General features: G+C 32.5%; 1 protein-coding gene across 2 annotated transcripts; it reads right to left on the bottom strand.

Annotated features, from left to right (window-relative positions):
* Positions 1-352: 352 nt before the first annotated feature.
* LOC134693389 (uncharacterized) lies at positions 353-6015 on the bottom strand. 2 transcript variants are annotated; one of them, XM_063554182.1, is made up of 2 exons: positions 4877-6015; positions 353-2950 (listed from the first exon to the last, which is right to left on the bottom strand). In XM_063554182.1, the coding sequence occupies exon 2, from the start codon at positions 2931-2933 to the stop codon at positions 2190-2192; it is 744 nt and encodes a 247-aa protein (XP_063410252.1). In that variant the 5' UTR covers positions 2934-2950; positions 4877-6015; the 3' UTR covers positions 353-2189. The 2 variants fall into 2 exon arrangements, with proteins under 2 accessions (XP_063410252.1, XP_063410253.1); XM_063554183.1 differs by having other exon boundaries at positions 5743-6015.
* Between the last annotated feature and the right edge of the window lie 11508 nt (positions 6016-17523).

Below are 17523 nucleotides of genomic sequence, written 5' to 3'. Positions count from 1 at the left end.
GAATACACAATACCCATTATTAAACAAAATTAAAATATTTCAATTTAAATTGGTTCAAACATAATGAAAAAATCCGAATTAGCTATCCAGGGAGGGATGGTGGGTATAATTTTTAGTTCCAAAATTTTCCTGCCACTTCTAACTGCAACTGAAGCGCCTTCTGAGATCATATAACATGATCAGGGGAAGGAATAACTTGGTATTTGCGTTTCTACCAAATAAGAACAAAGAGTTATGCCGCTTTCCATAGTACCGCCTAGTTTGCCAAAAAATCATTTTTAATAAAAATTAGCATTTTTGTCAACACAGGCTTGCTCTGTTTGATGGGATGAAAGAATGACAAACAAACAAATATTTAAGAATTGAAAACTGTCATTTATTATTAAAATGACGAAGAAGCAACACAATGAAAAACATGTATAATGAAATCAATAAATCATATTTATAAACAACATATATGGTTATAATGACAAAACCTTATTGACCCATCCCATCAAAGATGGGGTTACATTCGCCACAATATTGTTACCCAAAGCCTTCCTTGTAACAATATCCCCCATCCAAGCCAGTGATAAAAAATTCTAAAAAAAAAAAAACAGAGTCCTAACTACCAAAAATAGGAAAAACAAAAATATCAAAAATGAAATCACAAATCTGAATAAAGCTACTTCTATCTAAGAGTATTCATTCTATAAACTAAACGATAACTAACCCATGATTATAACGAATTAAAAGAACCTAAAAAAAAAAAATGATAATGGCTGCCGGAGGCCCCTGTCCCCATGGCAACCAAAGCCAAATTTATACATATATTTACATTGAAAATTCTAATTTTATTTTATCTTATTTATTTTTATTATTATTCGTATATCTCTATTTTTTTTATTTTTTTTTATTATTATTGAAAGATAACATCATTACCCGCATAGTTTATTACAGTGCGTAAATTTAATCACCATCTTTACGAGATTCCTTAAATTTTATGACAACAGGTCGACCAGAGTTCACTCCATCGTCAGCTGCAATGACAGAAGGGGATGATTCCTTACTGTTAGTTTTATAATTTCTCTGAGAAATTGGAAAATATGTCATAAAATTGCATGACCATGATTGCAAACCTAAATACTTTAGTTTATTATGTGTTAAATTATCATTGAAAAATAATGGTAGCAAACGATTGTATATCTGATAAATATCTCAACTTAATTATACCAAGAACAAAATAAAACAAATCCAAAAAATAATAAAAAACAAAAACAAAAAGGAAAATACAAAAACAAAAACAACAAAAACATAAACAAAACAATAATCATATACACTATACAAAATATTACCGTAAGTCTGTAAAAGGGATTAGAAATAAAGAGGCCCATGTCCCCATTATATTTCGTAATCACAGTTACCAATATAGATACAATTAAAAATGAGTATTAACTATACTGTCAACAAAGTTATTACACTCTTATACATGTAATGAAAATACACTTCTAGATCTAAACATGATTACCCGTTTATGGCACAGTGGCAAGAACAATGAACCCTTCAACGTATTTCATGAAAAGAACAGCCTTGTGTCGTATCAGAGGTCCATATCCCCAGATACAACATCAAACCACATAAAACAGATTCAGATGTTAAGGACTGGTATCAGGGCCCCCTTCTATTGGTGGAGTTCGAATCGGCGTTCTCGTGTTTGGATTGTTGGCAATCCCTCCTGCTGTGGTCTCCACCGCAAACCTGGCAGGTGTGTTCGTATCTACAAGTTCTTGCCGTGCAGCCTGATTCATTGTTGAAAGCATAACAAAACCTTTTCTGTTTAAAGGCTGGAGCCGTGAGGCTTTGTGTAAGAGAGGGCTGTTTTGTGGCATTAGTTTTCCCAATAAGCCCCATAGCTAACGCCACATTGAATATTTCCCCATTTACACCATCCCATGGTAAGTGCAAAGGGTCTTCTTCCCTCCACTACCTATATGCTTGATCATAAAAAAAAAAAAATGCAGCCTCAATTCCAGCTTTTTCTGCCAAGTTTGCAATGATAGTCGCATATTTCATCAGCTTCGGGGATTCAGTAGGGTATTTTTCAAAATAAATTGCCCCATAAATGCGAAAAGCTTCATGCCACTGTGCCATTGACTCAATTTTTGCCTTACTACTACTATTTTTAACAAATGTTAAACAATCATCTTTCTCTATTGGAACATACTAACAACTCTGGATTCGGATTTCAAGAAATCCTCCAGATTAATGTATTTGTTAGACCAAATATCAGCTTTCAGTTTTGGGTCCACACCCAAAGCCAGTGGGCGTGATAAACCCTGGCCTCCTAACTCGTTTGAACATGTACCTGTGTTTGGAGTGCCCTGTAGAAGATGGTTCACCACCTGTTGACTCGGAGATCCTTCAGTTGGCATGAAACACTGTTGACCGCTTCTGCTAATCACATTTGAGCAGGACGGATGATTGCTCTCAGATGATTGTTTATCAATAATATTTGTTGAGTGGGACTGGGATGGTGTCGTCATCTCTGTTGTATTACATGTAGTGGTATCTTGCCTTGGTGGACAAATGGAATTAAAACCTTGGTGTGTTGGTATCAAAGTTGGATCTGGTGAGTTTACATTCCTGCCTTGAATAACACCAGTGCTTTTGGGTATTGTAACTACTGTTTGGGTGATAATTGGAGTTGCGACCGTCAATATTCTCAGAATTTGGTCATCACTATACGTATTTGGATCAATTGGATTGGACTGTACAGGTGAATTATCAGCTGACAGCTGGCCGGAATTAATATTTGGATTTGAAGAGCTTGGTACAGAATTGTCTATAGATACACCCAGTCCCAAATCTGAACTGCCTAGGTTTTCAATAACTTCTCCAAGCCTCTGTGTGCTTTTCCGTTTACGATTACATCTTTTTGGTTCTTTGGATGGCATTTCTGATAAAACGGTTGCTGGAAAAAGAACACAAGATATATTGAATGCATGATATAGAACTACCATATCAAAATAAGTGCCATAAGAACATTTTAAACATATTTATACCATATGCACTCTTTTATACCATATATACTCTATACCCTTAAATTCATTTAAGTGCCATGTGCACCGATTCTTAATATTATATTTTATTAACCACAACAGAATTGACATTAATATGTACCCTAAGCACTGCCCATCAAAGCACCATTTTTACTAGAGCGTCACAAATTCATCTAAATGCTATTTGCACTCAAAACTAGATACAATGAGTACTCAAACACAACAAATCTATCTATATGCCATATGGGCATGCTCCTCAACGCACCATATGTACTAGAGCCTCATAGAATTCATCTAAATGTTATAGGCACCCATCATGCATACAAATATGTACTCAAGCACAACAAAACTATATAAATGCCAAATGGGCATTGCTCATCAAAGCACCATATGTACTAGAGCCTCATAGATTCAGATGCGCTTGTGTTAAGTACATAAATGTATCCAAGTACACTATTTATCTAAGTGGCTCATCAAAGCACCATTTGTACTAGAGCCTCATAAATTCATGTAGGTGCCATAACACCTGTTTAAAGTACACAATGTATCCAAGTACACAATTTAGGAAAAAATAAAATAAAAAAATTAATCATATTCTATACATATAAAGTACCATTTGTACTAGAGCGTCACAAATTCATCTAAAAGCTATATGCCTCAAAACAAGATACAATAAATACTCAAACACAACAAATCTATCTATATGCCATATGGGCATGCTCCTCAACGCACCATATGTACTAGAGCCTCATAGAATTCATCTAAATGTTATAGGCACCCATCATGCATACAAATATGTACTCAAGCACAATAAAACTATATAAATGCCATATGGGCATTGCTCATCAAAGCACCATATGTACTAGAGCCTCATAGATTCAGATGCGCTTGTGTTAAGTACATAAATGTATCCAAGTACACTATTTATCTCAGTGGCTCATCAAAAGAGCCTTATAAATTCATGTAGGTGCCATAACACCTGTTTAAAGTACACAATGTATCCAAATACAAAATTTAGGAAAAAATAAAATAAAAAAAAATTATGATATTCTATATATGTGTCATCTGCACTATTAACTAATAAATATGTGAATTCTAATTACAATGATTCTTGGTGAAAAAGTCTACATGTATTATGTTACACTTATAACAAAACGCAAGAAGATTTAAGCTCTGTAAATATACGCAGTTCTGTTGCCAGTATTTAATTGCCCACCAAATTTGCTATGATAAGGACTGTTAAATAAATTTCTCTTAGTTGTTTTCATGAACTCTATCAGACTGTCTGAATGACCGTTAAAAGTAATGTAATATGCAGCTGTGTTTTAATTTGTTAGGGATAAGGTTGTTAAATAATTTTATCTTAATTGTTTTATGAACCTTAGCAGACTGTCTGGATGACCGTTAAAATTGATGGATGATGCAGCTGTGTTGTTACTATCATGACTTTAATTACAAGCCGTATAGTTTATGAGTTTGTTTATTTATCTTCTGCTCCTATGTGTGTTCCCGATTCGATACAACCACACGAGAAAGTATCCAAGGAATATAACGTGTTGTTATCATAAAAACTGTTATAATGATATGACACTCCGGTTAAAACCCTAATTTTAATATAATTATTATTGAAACAAATCATCCTGGTATAAATATACCATACATGTAGTTGCATAAAACTATTTCTGGCACACAATACCCAAATTATACGTCCAGTTTTGAAAGAAATTGAATATTAAATCGCATTGTTCTGTACAAGCATGTTTATGGGGAATTTCCCTTGAACTTAATATAGCTTTTAACAAATAAATAAATAAATAAAAACCTGTCCAATACTTAACTGCTATTAACTTTCTTTATTTCATAGCTTGAATAATTGACCCTCTTATATTTCGAAAATATTTTGGCATGCCAACATCATAGTTAAAGTGAACACCATCAACATAGTTATTGCGATCCGAATTTTCACCCCTGTTATTTCCCAGTAACGACAATGTGGTTGGTCCTTTATTTGTGCTTTCAAAAATCTGTCAGTCTTATAACTAAATCATTATACACATTTGATGCAATGACTCGTGTCGATTCTCTTGGTAGAAGTTGGCATATTGTGTGTTACTGACTTAATCTCAAATCGGGTTGTCAATGTTTGGGATAATAAAATCAGCCGTAACCCCAATTCCTCTGTCGTATCTTCTGAGGCTCCTAATATATCCAAATCGTTACCACTAATGTGAACAATTACATGTTCTGGACGATTTTTCTCTATGAAAGACAAAATAGTTTGCACATGATCTGAATTTGAACTTTTCCGCCGCCGATCCCAAGACATTTTACCTCACAGTTCATCAAGTTGAAATTATATAATGCAGGTCGATTATAAATAAAAGTTCCCAATCTACGAACGTGTGAACTACCAACTACGACAATTTTCATCGTAAAATTATACAATCTCTCTAATTAAACTATAATTTTATTTTCTGGCGCTTCAGCTGACCAAAATCACTCACTGGATCTAATACAATATTCTCTGGATACTTTTTCTTGTACTTATATAGGAACCGTTCCGTGAAAAGTAATACAAGAAAAACCTTTCAATAAAATTAGACTACAATGTTCTTTAAACTCTAGAAATCTCAAGCAGGTAGATGCAAATTACGACAAATTACGGACCTATAAATTACAATGTCAGATAACATATTAAAGTTACCTAATTAACTACAGAATATAATCCTTTTTCTTCTCAAGTCACAATATAATCGTATTATTTAAAACACAAATTACGCAGAATGTAATATAATTTTTAGTTCCAAAATTTTCCTGCCACTTCTAACTGCAACTGAAGCGCCTTCTGAGATCATATAACATGATCAGGGGAAGGAATAACTTGGTATTTGCGTTTCTACCAAATAAGAACAAAGAGTTATGCCGCTTTCCATAGTACCGCCTAGTTTGCCAAAAAATCATTTTTAATAAAAATTAGCATATACTTATGCATGACTTCTATTATACTTTTAGCTTAAGTTGGATTCTATACAACGACTTAGAACAGTTAGTTATGATGTATATCTCTGTAGAAATCTTTTCAAATACATGTATAGTTCATAATTCAGATGAGTAATAATTTAAATATTTGCTCCTAGAACTGCCAAGGGCTATGCAAAAAAAGAAAAACGAGATAGACTATATATCTGGTGTCAAAATCCAAAAATGTGACATCTTGTTTTTTTAAGAGTTCCAAAATTAAAGATGAAGAGGGTAGGTATATTTTAATTAATGTAGAACTCGATAATAATATCTTCACTTTAGTAAATGTATATGCAACAAATATACAAAGAAATAGAAATTGTTTTGTTCAAAAAAAATAAACAACTTTATTGAAAACAATAGAGTAGGCATTTTAATACTTGGAGGTGATATAAATGAAAATCTGACTGAAAACTACAGAAAAAGTACTAGTACACAAAAAATTTGATAAACCTGAAAATAGTTTTAACAATTAATAAAGAATATATTTGATATATGGGGAGAAATTAACCCAAACAAAAGACATTTTACCTGGAGGAAAAATAAATTTTAACATAGCAAGCAAAATAGATTATTTTCTTATCAGCTCAAACTTCTTTTTCACACATATAGTTTTTGTACATCCATCAATATCAGGAATATGACAGTTGTTATCCATTCCTCTGATGTGTTTGAACTTTTGATTTTTACATTTGATTTGGGAATTAACGTTTTTAATTTTCCTCATAATTCAGTACTTTTTTGATTTACTTGGTATAAATCAAAATAGCAGAAGCACACACTTACGAGGGTACGATCAAACCTGAACGAACCAACAAATCAATCGCTAAAGTACCTGATCATTCAATATTTTTTGAATAGGCAAAAATAATGGTAAACAAATTAGTTTAATTACGTCACTACAAAAATTGAAGTTTGCAACTCTGCAATTATGAAACAGAAATGTACTTTTGTAATGTTTCAAGTTATTTGTAGTATTATGATATTGGTTTCTGTAATATATTAATTAGCATCTTGCATTTATGTCATTTGGATTGAGTAGTCTTCAATTGCATACTTGTAAAACGACATTTAGCGGACATGCATAGACCAGAATAAACATTTGTATATAGATCGATCGGTGCATTACATTTCTTATTAAGATAAAATATGACATATAAAAGTACATTTCAATGACAATCTATTACTTATACGGCTGACATGAAAATTGTTTTGAGATTGATGTGATGAGCTTTGAAAATTCAAAGATTAAAGGATAATAATAAATAAGGAGATGTCAGTGAACGGTTTTCTATTTGATAAATTTGATCGAAATGCAGTCCCAATCTGTAATTTATCATCATTAGTTAACTACACTGTTTTTGGACTTAATATGATGAAAACTTCCTATGCAATACAAGGTGCCAATTCGGCCAACACATAAATTGGACAACATGGATTTTTTTCTGTATTGGTCGAGTTCTGATCCTACCAATACAAGATTTGACAACGTCTCTAGTTTTGAGATCGAAAGTCATGATAAAGACAATATGAAAGTGAACAGTTGTTTGGAAGACGCAGTTTACTGATTTACACACCATATAAATGCTGAAACGTTCAGGATGGCATATATTTCAGGCTAAAGACGGTCACATTCATTTAAAAAGCATTTTAAAAGCAGACGATGGGAAATGATTATATTATGACAAAGTTCACTTGACAACCTCATAATGAATGGTAAACATCGATTTACTGTTTTCTATCGCTTTTTTAGTCATTTATTTTAAAGCCCGAACCAGGCTTATGCACACGGTAATTGTGCAGATCTTCGTTTTTTGGACAATTTGGTCATGGATAGTTGTGTTATTTTAAACTTCTACATAATTCTTTTTTAAAATATATTCAATTTGTTTCTGAATAACACATGCAATGGCAGTACCTTTCCAATAAATATGTATGTGCTGCGTCTAAATTTAAGTTGAAGCACTTTGTAGTGACAGGAAAAGGTAGAAGAATTCATCAGATGAGAAAATGCTGAAGACAACTTGAAACGGCACCAGATCATTATGCATCGTATAAAAAGAAACTGAGATTTGAATAGTTCCACGTCAAGGAAAAAATATTTATCTCTTGATAAATGAAAAAAAAAAGAATAGTTAAACTGTAGTTGATTAATAAAGATACTATTACGTGTATTTCTGTATTTGACAATTCGCAGGACAAAATCAAACATAAAAATTTAAAGCGAGACGAATAACAAGTACTAGCAATAATCAACGATTTTAACTGAACCATGACTGATCCATTTCCACTGTCTCCTTGCATATAGGTATCCCTTTTTGCAGGAATGCTATAACTTTAGGTCCTTTATCGTTTGCTATTCGGTGTGAGCCAAGGTTCCGTGTTGAAGACCATAAATTGACCTGTAACGGTTTACAGTTACAGATTGTGACTTTGATGGAGAGTTGTCTCATTGACTTTCATACCACATGCACATCTTAATGTCTATACTAATAGTAGTATACCGCTGTTAAAATTTTTCATAACCAGTTTATCTGAAACAAACTCGTGCCACAAACAAAAACGTGGGAATACATCAACTATAAGCGGAAAACAACGAAACCCCAACAACACCGAATTTCTCCCTTCTATGAAAGTCGAATAACATTCCACCTTATTGACAAACAGACACAATAGGTTAAATTGACACAAATAAAGGTCAATATAATTTGTAATTTTAATACCTTAAAACAAAACAAAGAAAATACAAGAAGGGAAAATATAGTGTCTGTTATTAAACATTTCTCCAAAATCACATAGTTTACAGTCGTGTATTTAACATACAGACTTAAGGTGGTACCTAACACTACAGGGAGATAACTCTGTAAAATATGCTAAACGTTTGAATTACGTTGTTTTGTTAAGGAAACATTAAGCTTTTCATAGATCAAAAGGAGTTTTTGTCAAACTGCTTTATATCCAGTGTAATTTTTCTGATAAAACGGTTGGTTCAAATTTTTTGAAATTTTTATATTTTTGTCAAAGGGTCAAAGTAAATGCTTTGTCAAAATTGTAAGAAAAATTAAACGAGACAAATTAATTTTAGTTGAAGTAATGGGTACCACCTTAACAACAGTAATGCGTATTATGTAGACGAAACGCGCGTCTATCGTACTAAACTATAATCCTGGTACCCTTGATAAGTATTAAATTTTAAACCTGGCACCTTTATTTTGCTATAATTCGTGTGCTTCCCTGTCCTAAATGTTCTCCTATTTATTTGTATTGTAGTCCTATAATGTTATGTTGTCATTTTAATTTTATATTTAACAATACCATAAAAGCTGGAGGTTTGGCATGCCACAAAACCAGGTTAAATCCATCATTTTTCTTTTTATTAAAATGTCTTGTTTCAAGTCAGGAAAATGACCATTGTTATATATTATTGTTCGTTTTTGTGTTTGTTACATTTTAATGCTGTGTTTCTGTTGTGTCGTAGTTTTCCTTTTATATATGATGTGTTTCCCTCAGTTTTAGTTTGTAACCCAGATTTGGGGTTTTTTTTCATTCGATTTATGAATTTCGAACAGCGGTATACTACTGTTGACTTTATTTAGGTCGGTTTATATGTTTTAACAATGGCTTTGTCAGATTATTTTCTAGTTATGAGTTTGAATGTTCATTTTGTGTTTTTGACCTCTTTTTTTTGCTATCGAATTTGAGTTTGAACAGTATTCATTTTGTATCTTTTGTTTCTTTTTAGTGTGTCACATGTAAAACAAGTTTAATCTATCTGGATGTTGGAGTTTCCTTGTAAAGTTTGACCCAATAAATATCAATTGATGAATGCAGGCAATGTTGTATCCCCCCTCCCAATTACATCACAAAAAGAGATAAAAGTAGTTTATCTATTCGAAAAGTGAGAATTATAAAAAACGTGTACGTAGAGAAGGGAACATAGCAGGTCTTTGTGTTAAATGTTATATTAGTAATTGGTATAAACAAGTAGATAAATTAACACATCGTTTTACAATAATCCAGACTTGTTTTATAATATTATCATATATATTTAAATCCGGTTGTCCACTCCACATATACATTTTTAAATTAATCAAAGGAAAAACACCATAGTACACCTGAGTACATTCTTAACTTTCATTTATTAAAACGTATCAAATCTATTTAGAAGTTGATTATGTATTGCTTTACGTGTAGACTAGTAGTTACTATGTCATGCATGATAAGTAATACCAAAGCGTTATTTCTTCAAAATAGGGCAGATAATATGGTATACCATTTTGTCATTTGATTTTCACGAAACATCGGATTTGACGTCGGATTTGACGTCCCCTTCCTTTCAGATGTGATGTATACATCCCACACAGCCGACATGAAGGCCCTTCTTTTGAGGGTTTCAATGGCCGTCAGGTAATAAAAGATCATAGTCTTTACCCAAGTTAAATCTAGGGGGTTAATATTTTATAATTCTCTACTGTGGAATTTATTTCTTAAATAAATCATTGTTTTTTTTCTGCCGACCATTTGAATCTGTTAATTAATTGTTAAATGCATATTTAATTGCTACTATCAGATTAAGGATATTTTTAAACCTGGTTGAATCATCGTCATACATAGCTCTAATTTTATCCTGATTTTGCTATACGTTTTAATCATGTTCGCTTACATCGGATTTTCAATTTTTACAAATTAATATTGGGTACTGCGTTGTCTTCAAATGCAGTTTTAATTATTTATCAACGATTTAGACGATTTATGAAAAATCACAGAGCTTAAATGAAATTGTCATACTTCTAGCGAGAATGCATATTTCACGGCTACTCTCATGCTTTGGGTAGTGGCCCTTTGAATCAATTTTGTTGACAATGCTCGTTGTAAATAAACTCATCATAGATACCAGGACTAAATTTAGTAATACGCCATTCGCGCGTTTCGTCTACAAAAGACTCATCAGTGAAGCTCTAATCCCAAAAAGTTAAAAAAGCCAAATAAAGTACGAAGTTGAAGAGCATTGAGGACCAAATTCTGAAAAGTTTTGCCAAATACAGCAAGTAAGTAAGGAGGAGTCTTGTAAGTGAAGAGTCTTGGTCTGTACAAGCAACTCTTGTGTTAACAAGGCTTTCTACCATTTTTAGCTGCTCTTCTCATATTCGCTTGTACCCACGCGCTGCAGATGTACGACGTCCAATTATCTGCTCGTCTACACCTGCAAAAGAAATATAACCTTGTCGATGCCTTCGCTCGAAAAAAAATATTTATAAAGTCGCCAGAGCTTTCAGAAGCGCTGCACAATTCAACACTTCTTTTTTAGCTGGTGAAATCCCAATATACAATCGTTGTTCTTATCATTACTTGTTATACCTTTTTAAAATCTCAAGAAAAATGCCTGGTTTTAACCGTTATTTGGTCTGAAATGAAACACAAATATGGAAATCAATCTTGATAGCACTTGGCAAACATTTGACCTCAGTTTTAAAATGTTTAATCAAATAAAACTGTATTTGTGTCATTCACGTATGGATGGTCCGCAATATTACCATTCGTTAATCAATTATACACTTTACAAAAAAAAATGACAATTAAGATGAATCGTGTTATAAATTATCATTCATATATAGTGTTACATTGATTTCATTTGATGTTGTTTATACAAATTAACAAAGTAGTGATATGTAATTATTCAATTGTCTTTCAATTATTAAATAAGTATTTTATTGCTAATACTTATTCTTGTTTAAAGATAACAAGTAAAAAGTAAGTTTATTTTGTACCGGGCCTGTTAATTATGGTATTAGTCCGGAGACCGTTGTCCAGGGATTGTCGCTTGTTGGTTTTGTTCATAAGTGTTTTTGTCTTTTTATTTTATGGATAAGACTGATGGTTTTCCTATTTTAATTGTTTTACACTAGTAATTTTGTTGCACTTTATACACTGTAGCTTTTAAGCAAAGATTCCGTATCGAAGGCCGTATTTTAACAATAATTGTTTACTTTGTGACTTGAAATCAGAGTTGTCTCAATGGAACTCTTTGAACATCTTCTTATTCTTATCGTCTTAACATCAACATAATAATAAAGAGAACCTTTTTTTATAACCGGAATTATGTCATTTACAAAAACATTTAGAAAATAAGATGATTTCTTTCTTATTATTGTAAGTTTCTGTAATAATACAGGATTTGCCTACCTTCCGGAGCACCTGCGATGACCCCCAGTATTGTTGAGGTTCGTTTTGCTTGGTATGAAGTTCTCTATGTTGTGCCTTGTATACTATTAGTTGTCTGTTTGTCATTTTTAAGTCATGGCGTTGTAAGTTTATTTTCGATCTATGAGTTTAAACCCCTTTTTTTATTTGATTAGCTTTTCATTCAATGTACGGTCTATCTTGATTTCCTGGAAGAAAAACAAACAAACAATGACCCTAAATGTTGTTCTATATACGCCTTAATGATAGTATAAAGTAGTAGTTCTTATAAACTGTGAGATAAAACGAAAAATTTCTTAAAAAATGTAGGTTTACAACATCATCTTTAATATTACTTATTAATTAGGAAACACTGACATATTACAAAGAAGCTTACTTGAAACGTTCACACAATCAAAGTATTCAGATCCAAAACTGCTCAATGTATTTGCATTGATTTTCGATGCCAAATTATTTAAAAAACTAATCTAGTTTTTATCTGTCTCAAACAAAATCACCTACAGAAAAGCCAAATACCGACAATTTCACACTTACGGTATGATGAATTCAATTTAGGTGATAGAATGATCGAAAATAAGATTTTTTCAACATTCAGCCTATAACGTAAGGAGAAAACTTTGCAATATCAGCTGTAGGACCTTACAACTGTAGTTATTTTATCATTTTAATAGAAAAAAAAGAAGATGTGGTATGATTGCTAATGAGACAACTGTCCACAAGAGACCAAAATGACATTAACAACTTTATGTCACCGAAAGGCCTTTAGCAATGAGCAAAGCCCATACCGCATAGTCAGCTATAGAAGACCCCGATATAACGATGTAAAACAATTCAAACGAGAAAACTAACGGCCAAATTTTTATAAAAAAATTAACGAAAAACAAATGTGTAACACATAAACAAACGACAACCACTGAATTACAGGCTCCTCACTTGGGACAGGCACAAACATGAATAATATGGCGGGGTTAAACATGTTATCGCGATTCCAACCCTCCCATAACCTTGGACAGTGGTATAACGGTACAACATAAGAAAGAACTATAAAAATCAGCAGAATAGGCTTAACTCATCAGATGGACAAAAATAAGTCTATGGCAGTCATGACTGTACATCTACAAGATCAAAATAAGTCAACATTATGATATAGGCCTACAATTAAGGTTGATATAGATAAACAATGTAGATCGATTGATTATTCATTGCAGTGATAATTATGTCACGCACGTTCAGTTAATACATTACATAGTTTTGACAATGTAGGACAGGTCGTAAGGGTAATAACCTTAGATGGGACAGACATTCGCATGGCGCCATGTCACCTACAGACAAACGAGGGTTTGGTTGCTATTATTAGTCTTAGAGAACATGGAATTCAGCATACACGAGGTCACCATTTATAATCGACCCCTCCTGATCAGCCGATGATGTGAATTTACACATTAAGAAGAATTTTTCATCAATAAATGAGTTACCATTTTTCTAGATCGAAGTCAAACATAGATTATAGTTCGCTGCTGTGGAAATACTTTTGAAAAAATTATATTCTTATTAATTATTTTTATCAATTTTTTATTTTATACAGAAAAATCTAAATTACTTCTTAATGTCATATCAGAAAAAAATTAAAGGAGGTTATATTTAAAGATATAAACCAGGCACCAAAGTTATAAAAGAACATGAAAGGTATAGTTGATACCCATTCGTTTGATGTGTTTGAGCTTTTGATATTGCCATTTGATTAGGGACTATCCTTATCAGGTGCATTAGCTTGTGAATTGCGATTTGTCGCTATAGCTGATATCTTTATGTTTTGGTATTTGTTATGGTTTTGAATCTGTCTCAACATTAGTCTTACACTAAACTCAACATATTTTTTTTTAGTACCTCCAAATACTGATATCTACTTTTTTGTATTTGGTTTTTGTTCGAAGACATTTTATTGTTTTCGCTTCAACAAAATTTATTTCTTCTTTTTTCTATTATCAGGTGATGGTGGTCATTGACACATTCAATTTGTTACCCTTCCTGCTGACGGTAAATCTATAGAAAAAGAAAAACGTTTCGGACGCAGAAGTCCTTATTTTCACCACAAACGTGACCTACCGAATTATGCTATTGACCGGGTTTGTAATAACATGAGCAACACGACGGGTGTCACATGTGGAACAGAATATACTTATCCTTCCGGAGCATCTGATATCACCTGCATTTTTTGGTTGGGTTCGTTTTGCTAAATCTTTAGTTTTCTAATTTGTGTCTTTTGTACTATCATTTATATAAAATTGAGAATAGAAATGGGGAATGTGTCAAAGAGACAACAACCCAAATAAAAAAAAACCAACAGCAGAAGGTCACCAACAGGTCTTCAATGTAGCGAGAAATTCCCGCACCCGGAGGCGTCCCTCAGCTGGCCCCTAAACAAATATATACTAGTTCAGTGATAATGAATTGGGACAGGCGCAAAAAGCGGCGGGGTTAAACATGTTTGTGAGATCTCAACCCTTCCCCTATACCTCTAACCAATGTAGAAAAGTAAACGCATAACAATATGCACATTAAACTTCAGTTCAAGAGGAGTCCGAGTCTGATGTCAGAAGATGTAACCAAAGAAAATAAACAAAATGACAATAATACATAAATAACAACAGACTACTAGCAGTTAACTGACATCCCAGCTCCAGACTTCAATTAAAGTGACTGAAAGATTATGATTTCATCATATGAACATCAGGCACAATCCTTCCCGTTAGGGGTTTAGTATCATACCATCATAACATATATGAGAAAAACATAACCCGTGTCATGCCGACAACTGTTTTTAGAATAAATGTGTTTAGTTCCGACGCAAAGACCTTATCAGTGACTTGATATTAACGCCAAAATATGCAATCTTTAATGACTTGACAACATTATTGTAATTATATCCCTTCTTAATAAGTCTATTCAAATGTTTTGTAAATTTCTGAGGTGAATACTGACACCTTTGTGCTTTATAAAGAATATTTCCATAAAAAATTGGATGTGAAATACCTGAACGTATAAGAAGTCTGCATGTTGAGCTATATTTACGAATTGATGTCTTTATACCGATGATAAAATTTAGTAAATGTTTTGACTAGTTTGTGATATCGAAAACCCTGGTGTAATAATTTTTCAGTAATACATAAATTTCTCTCTTTAAAATCTAAAACATTGTTACATACACGAGCGAATCGTACAAGTTGAGATATATAAACACCGTAAGATGGTGACAAGGGAACGTCACCATCTAAAAACGGATAATTAACGATAGAAAATGAAAAATCATCCCTTTTATCCTAAATTTTAGTATTCAGCTTTCCGTTAGTGATATAGATATCAAGATCGAGGAAAGGGCAGTGGTCATTGTTAGTATAAGCTATATTTAAAGTAAGTTCAGCAGGATAAATTTCATTGATATACATACTGAAGTCGTCATTATTGAGAGCCAAAATATCATCCAAATATCTAAAAGTATTATTAAATTTGTTTATCAGATGTTGTTTTGATGGGTCTTTGCTTATTATTGTCATTAATTGTAACTCATAACAATACAAAAAGAGGTCCGCAATAAGTGGTGCACAGTTAGTCCTCATTGGAATTCCGATAATCTGACGATATACGGAATCCCCAAAGCGAACAAAAATGTTATTTAGTAAAAATTCAAGGGCATATATAGTATCAAAGCATGTTCAATTAACATAGTTTTTTTGTTTATTGCTACTAAAAAATGACCTAAAAGAGTTTGAACATATATATTCACATTCTGATTTTTTGAATGCCCATTTAATTAGGTGTGTGAATTATTTCTTAATGAGAATGTGAGGCAATGTGGTAAACAGGGTAGAAAAATCAAAACTTTGAACAGATTCAAAATCACCAATATAAGCATGCAATTTATCAAGTACTTCCAACGAGTTCTTGACACTCCAAAAGTAATTTATTCCACTATTTTCGAAGGCCTTATTTGAACAATTTATTATAAGGTTTTTAATTGTGCCAAGTGTGCTGGTAAGAAGAATAGACAATTTAGTAGTTGAACAATGGCTTGAAGACGAAATAAATGTATATTTGTAAGGGGTTTTGTGTAGCTTCGGAAGACAATACATAGTTGGGACTTTCATTGTATTTGGCTCTGCTTGTAAAGCGGTGGCTAAAAGTTTATGTTTGTTACAGATTTCGTTTTCTAAAAATGGAGTCAGTTGGAATGTTGGTGTATTGGTGATTTCCTATTTCAGAACCTCAATGTAAAAATTACGTCAAACAATAATGATATTATTAGCAGCTTTATCGGCCGGGACAAAAACAAATTCCTTGGCTAGTTCTTTTAGTTTATGTTTGATACGAGGAATAGGTTTGTTTTGGTTATAATTAATCGTAAAATATCCTCAAAATGTTGAATACGTATATCAACTATCTTCATTACTAAATTAAAAAAAGAGTCCAAAGATTTTTTGTCAGCTTTTTCCCGTTTTATCCATTTCATACAGTAAGTATGGAGTGAGTCGTGGATGATATTACGACACTCATTCCAATTAATAATTGACGGGGGACGATATGTATGTCCTTTACTGAGGAATGATTTTAACTCTCGGTCTTGAACGATGTTAAGATCTCCTGTTATAACATGGGAAATGGGTCCATAAATATATTCGGAATTACTGCAATTACATGAAGTAGGTGTATTTTCACTGATATTAACATCTTTACACAATTGACTATAATGAAACACAAAATTCCGGGTAGATTTCTTGTAAATATAACAAATAAGAGGTAGATCAGTATTGTCAAAATATCCAGGAATTTGTTCTTTAACATAATGGTCGTTAAATATATCGGCAATATTTACAAAATCAAAGCCTTTATTGACATACTTAATTTTAATAAAATGATTTTTATGATCTTCAGGGCGATCAATTTTTTCTGTACTATCATTTATCTGTTTGTCTTTTTATTTTTTAGCAATTGCGTTATCAGTTTTTTTTTTTATCTATGAGTTTGACTGTCCCTCAGGTATCTTTCGCCTCTCTTTGATAAAGGTTTATTTTTATTTCCCCCCTAGTCCATGATGTTTTAAATAACATATATGTGGGAAAAGATATACCAAGCATTTGGAGCTCCTGAAACAACACCTGTCATTTGTTAGGTTCATTTTGATCAGTCTTACAGTTTGTTGATTGAATTTTGTGGACTTGTTTGTCCATTTCTAGTTTTTTGCCTAATGATGCCAGTTTTTGTATGA

The sequence above is a fragment of the Mytilus trossulus genome, chromosome 12 (assembly GCF_036588685.1).
Source record: "Mytilus trossulus isolate FHL-02 chromosome 12, PNRI_Mtr1.1.1.hap1, whole genome shotgun sequence".
Classification (NCBI taxonomy): Eukaryota; Metazoa; Mollusca; class Bivalvia; order Mytilida; family Mytilidae; genus Mytilus; species Mytilus trossulus.
Note: the sequence above shows the minus strand (reverse complement) of the source record. Positions and strands in the feature narration are given on the sequence as shown.

Bases quoted from the DNA above. Each gene is read 5' to 3' on its own strand.
- LOC134693389 (XM_063554182.1), bottom strand. From the start codon at position 2,933: ATGCCATCCAAAGAACCAAAAAGATGTAATCGTAAACGGAAAAGCACA.